Source organism: Daphnia magna, unplaced genomic scaffold (genome assembly GCF_020631705.1).
Source record: "Daphnia magna isolate NIES unplaced genomic scaffold, ASM2063170v1.1 Dm_contigs132, whole genome shotgun sequence".
NCBI classification, from domain to species: domain Eukaryota; kingdom Metazoa; phylum Arthropoda; class Branchiopoda; order Diplostraca; family Daphniidae; genus Daphnia; species Daphnia magna.
In genome coordinates this window covers 27,392-33,367 of record NW_025533135.1, presented here as the reverse complement: position 1 = coordinate 33,367, position 5,976 = coordinate 27,392, and the positions used below count along the sequence as shown (strand labels likewise).

At 34.3% G+C, this 5,976-nt stretch overlaps 1 protein-coding gene across 1 annotated transcript; it reads left to right on the top strand.

The window, feature by feature from the left end:
* The first annotated feature begins 5,128 nt into the window (after positions 1-5,128).
* LOC123467008 lies at positions 5,129-5,776 on the top strand. The gene is made up of 3 exons (XM_045167069.1): positions 5,129-5,193; positions 5,262-5,514; positions 5,576-5,776. Exons 1-3 carry the CDS (start codon positions 5,129-5,131, stop codon positions 5,774-5,776), a joined length of 519 nt encoding a protein of 172 aa, XP_045023004.1.
* Positions 5,777-5,976: the final 200 nt, after the last annotated feature.

The window sequence follows — 5,976 nt, the reverse complement described above, 5'->3', positions numbered from 1 at the left end:
AAGTTGCCAAATCGGGCAAAAAAAGGGTTAAAGTCTATTTTACCCGACCAAAGTATACTTAATATTTTAACTTAACTAACTAAACTTTACTTAATCTTAATTAACTTAACTTATAATTTTACTACTGAAGAAACTATGCGGGACGAAGCCCGAGCAAAGCGAGGAAAATAGGGGATTTGGGTGGGTAAAGTAAAGTAAAGTATAGTATAGTATAGTAATTTAATAAATTAGTAAAGTATAGAGAATGAAAGTCTATAAATTATACATAATAAATTTATTTAACTAACCTATGTTAACTTAAACTTAATAAACTTAACTTGTAATTTTACTAGAAAAGATACTAAAGGGGACGAAGCCCGAATAAATCGAGAGAAATAAGGGATTTGGGTTGGCAAAGTGTATATTATAGTATAGTAATATAATAAATTAGTAAAGTACAGTGAATGAAAGTCTATATAGTTTACTTAATAATTTTACTTTACTAACTTAACTTAACTTAAACTTAATATACTTAATTTATAATTAAACTACTAAAGAAACTAAGCGAAGCGAGGAAGACAGGAAATTTGGTTGGGAATATTAAGTATAGTAAAAATAAAATATTTACCAATATAGGTTATCCGTATTAAAATATGAAAACTACACACCAAAAAGTCTAACAACCAAATGGCCGGGCGTTATAATCATTATGTTTTTTCCCGCCCGATGGGAGAGCCTCTTGCGGGTGTGTAGTTTTCCTCCATGCCTGTAAATCGCTAGATGGCAGTCCCACGGAGTAGAAAATCCTTCGTATATATTTTACTATTTATTTGATAAATTATTTACAAAAATGACAATGCTGATTTCAATTACTTCTGCTATTTATATTTCAGTCATATAAGAAAAGTATAGTTAGAGTACATTTAAAATTTCAAAAATGACATCGGTCCAAAAAAAACAGTTAATGACTGATTTGAAAACTACCCTTGTAGATAAAATAATTCAGTTACAAAATGAATTGAACGAATCTAATGAATACAAGGAAGAATATCAGGCAATATATTACTATAGTTGCATGAAAATATATTTGTATGTATTTATCTGATTACAGAATGAGAGTATATCATATAAAACTCTATATGAGGGAACTGAAACTAATTTGGCAAGTCTTATTCAATAACACAATGAGGATTTAGAGGACGAGCAAGAAATGACTATGGTTAACAATGACTTAAAGGTAAATCTATATAAAAAACAACAACTCCAAGGGTTAAATACTATAAAAAAATTATTTTGAAAATCTAAGAAGTAGATAACATGGAAATAATTCTATATATCAACTATCTATAAACTATATACATTAAGTTAAAACTATACACTGCACGATTAAAATATATATTAAATTCTTACACAACTTTATAACAATTTACATTTCATAAAATACATATAATAATTTTGTTTGTTTAGAAGTTTCCTAACGTAGCACCATTTAAAATACCAGCTGAAATAAAAACTCTTCTGGAGACAAAAGTAAAAAACATTAAACCAGAAGATTGGACATTAGATACATTGAAAAATTCGGGATATAGGGGAGAACGGGGTCAACTTGGACACGGGTCATATTGGACAAAGACCCTAAGTGCTACATGTTATGGAAAAAAATTTTTTTTTTTAATTTTTGTATAGACTGCAATGTTTAACGTTCTAGAAAAAATATTGATGAAAATCGAATCATTATTGTTCTTGTTATCGCAGAATTAAAAAAATGGCCCTGTTTGATGTAATATTCTTCCCTATTACTGTATGCATTTCTAAAGTGAAAAACACTACAAATGAATAAAATAATGATATGTGAAATAGCCAATTCATTTCTTTAATGATTGATAAAAAACTTAAATTTTAATGCCTTTCCAGTGTTAAGTTATTAACGAAATACTAAATAGCACCGGGTTGGGTCATTTTGGACACACAGTTTTGGGGTCATATCGGACAACTTCGATATTGGAGTGGGAGGTGCTTGTGGAGAAGCCATATTCGTAAAAATAAGATATCGATTACAAATCGATACTCGATACTCTGTTAAGCCCTCCCCTTTTACTATACCCGCCTACAAATTGTCCATTTCAGCCCCCTATTTCGTAAAAATGACATAACTCTCTATTTTTCATTTCTATTGGAAATATTTCAATATGAATGAATAAAATATTGAATAAGCAGTCTACCCATATATTTTTAAAATTTATTTTATGTCTCCTTATGAGGAAAACTGGCAGTGTCCAATCTCACACCGTCCCTGTCCAGTTTCGCCCCGCCGTTTAAATAAAAACTAAAAAAAACCGACTTCATTAAAATCCTTATAACTCGTTTATTTTAAGACTTAAAAATTACAAAAAAATTGTGGAGTTACCCAAAAAGGTGCTGCACCATTAACTAAAAATAAATATTAGAAAAAGAACATCGAAATCTAAATAAAGAGGAAAGAAATTTTTTGTCCAGTTTGACCCCGTTCTCCCCTACATTATATAGATTCCTTAGTGAATTGATAACATCATCATTTACTGAGGAATATCTTAAAAGTAATATATATATATGTATAAAAATATCAACTAATAACAATGTAATATGTAAATCACAATTTAGCACACAAGAAATCTGGAAAAGGTGGAAAAACTGGTACGGTAAAGCGGGAAGCCATGGAGCCTAAAATAATAGAAGAACTAGTCGGTAGTAATAAAAAATTATGAGTTTGATCAATATCATTAATTCACATTTTTATATTTTGATTAGTTTACATTACACAAACATGGAAGGACCTCAAAGGTACCACACCAAAACTAATGTGCCAGGCCATCTTGAAGAACTTAGGCCAGTTCTTAAACAATATGGGAAGAAAATTAAATAAATAAATAAATAAATATTTAAATTTCTCTTATATGACAAACATAAATGAATACAAATTTATAACAATAAAATAGCCATAATTAGGAACCAGGGGTCTATGACTATTTGGGCTCTGCACCACGCCACCTGAAACCGTTCCCAACCGCTTGAAAAGTAGCTACCCGAGTTGCAGCCAAACGGCCATTTTTCGGGTAGTTCGGTGTGTAATCGGGGCCAAGCCCTAATGACCATGCCAACATATATATCATAAAATACAACAATTTGGTAACATGGATAATTTTCATCTATTAATCGTTTAAAAAAATGCAAAAAAAATTCACTGGTCCAAAATATTGAAAAACCATGTAGGCAAATTACAAAATGAAAATGAAAACTTAAAATTATCTCTGGAACAATCAAATTCTAAACTAAAGTACGTAGAAGAAGAAATGGGAAAACTACAAACGGTAACTTTTCTTAAAACCAAATAAATTTTTACTTAAATCTTTTGATTTGCAATTTGTATCATAGAAAATTATATTAGCTTTAGGCAAAGATCTACCAAACACATCTGTTTTTGATCTCAAAACAACTATGGAGAAACTATCTATATTGACCGATGTAAATATAACTATTGTATTATCTTAACATTCATTAACTGTAAAATTAATCTAAACTAATTGAAGGAATTGATAACAAACACAATAGTAAACTGTACAGAAATAACTAATGTATCATCCACTTTATTCCACCCCAACAAAAAATGAGGTACTAAACTATTGTACGATACAAAATTTTTAAGTTTAACACCATTAAATTATAGCAAGCTGAATTTATAATGGATGTAAAAATAAAAATGGATGTATGATAAACATGATAATATTAGATTTGAACCTTAGGTCTCTCTCACAGCAATCCAGTGCTTTACCACTAAGCTACCTCATTTACTACATTTGTATATTTAAATTCATTTTGTCACTAGATTTTTTTGTGCAGTATAGTCAGAGTTGTTCTGATCGATTTGAAGATCGAGATCGATTGATCGATCGATCACTTTTTCGCGATCGAGATCGAGATCATCGATCACTCCGAAAAGATGGGATCAAGATCGAGATCGAAAGGGCTGGGATCGAGAATCAATTCGACTGTGGCGCCACCTATGAGTCGCAATCGAAGCTCTTATCTTTTTGGTAGCGGTACGGATAGTTTCAATCCCGACCGCTAGGTGGCGAACCATCGAGACTCGTTGGGGAAGAAGAGACAGGCAGTTGGGCGCGATACGTGGAGCAGGAGAGAAGTCGGAGTAGCAGAGTCCCCCCAACGTTCCAGTTTATTTTGTGCTTCCACTTAATTTGTGTCAGCAGTGGCCTATCCGGCGACATTTGGTGTCAGAAGTGATATCGAGTGCTCGCTTCCCGTGGCTGCGACGGCGTGGTGACCCCTTGCTAAAACTGATCATCCGGCTTTATCGGAAACATCCAGCTTGCTGAGGCAGATTTCAACATCCATCGACATTCTCCGGAAGAAAATCTTGTCGCGGAACGTGGCATTTGGGTGTTTGGGAGTGAATTTCATCCCGATTCGCTGGATTTTGTGGCGGATTCTTCCCATCCTTGGCGACGACCACGTACGGAGAGGCTCAGCGGCTTGGCGCCAAACCAACATGGCGGATCGGTGAATAGACATTTCTTGTTGCATTTTTTTTTTGTGTTTTTCAATTGCTGCTGGTAATTCGTCGAGAGGACGTTTCCAAGTAGATTTCAGCCTTTTTTTTTTGTTTTTACTTATTTATTTATTTTTTTTTTAATTTTTTTAATTTTTATTTTTCGGCTTTGTGTTGTGTGGGGTATTTTGGCGCCCTTTTTCTTTGTGTGTGAAATAACAGCGGCTGGTGTTGCAGTGGCTGACGTTTATGCGTCGCTACCGCTGACATCCCTGCTGGTTGTGCAGAAGGGCATTTTTGTTAAGCAACAGCGGCTGGTGTTGCAGGGGCTGACGTTTTGCGTCGCTATCGCTGACATCCCTGCTGGTTGTGTGTGAGGACTATTGTTCCCGTTTATTTATTTTTATTTATCGTTAACCAACGGCAGTTAGTGTTGCAGTGGCTGACGTTTATGCGTCGCTACCGCTGACATTCCTGCTGGTGGTGCGGAAGGGCATTTTTGTTAAGCAACTGTGGCTGGTGTTGCAGTGGCTGACGTTTATGCGTCGCTACCGCTACATTTTCGATAGTTTTATTTTTTGCATTCTGCAGACCAGTCTGAATCAGATGGCTTCTGTCGATAGTGGGGTAGCTTCATCAAACTCAGAAGAACACTGCGAAGAAATAAATGTGTGAGTACATTAATCTTAAATGTTTAGCTTAATTCCCTCATTAGCTAAATAATAAAATTCTATATCAGTGATGAAGATGCTGCTGCAGGTACTTTCAGTGCTAATGCCAATCGTTGTAAAAAAGCTAGTGCTGGCAAACAATCTGCCACGGAATCCAGAAGAAAGGATGCAACTCCATATTGTGTGTATGTACCTCCCAAGTACTTTCAAAAAGAAGTAGTGACTTCAAAATCTACAACATATAAATGCCTAATGGGATGTCACAATAAAATTGTGACTGTGTTCAACAGCACTTTGAACAATGCCAGAAGACATGGTTCTGTGAGTGTACAACACTACTACATTATTGCTCTGAAATACTAACTCTTTTTTTTAAGAACAGACATTCCACAATGTATTATTGGATGAGTTTAACGCTTCATTCACTGCTGGAAGACAATCTTCCAATGTTGATGGCAAACAGTTGCTCGTGGCTACAATTGATAAACACCTGGTGAATTTCAACGATTCTCCATCCACAATTACACCAATTGTTACGCAGTCTCAACTCGATGACCACATAATGGTAGGCACTAGGCAGTAGGCACTAGGGACTTAGGGAGTAGTCTAATCATGAAACATCGAAAGGTTGCTTTCTTTTGTCAGTCTTGACTATTAATTCATTTTCTTTGTTTTAGGACTATATCATTCAAGATACACTTCCTTTGAGTGGAGTAGAAAAAGGAGGATTTGTTAAACTTATGAGTGGTCTTGTTCGGACTCTTCAGTTGAAAAAAAGAAAAT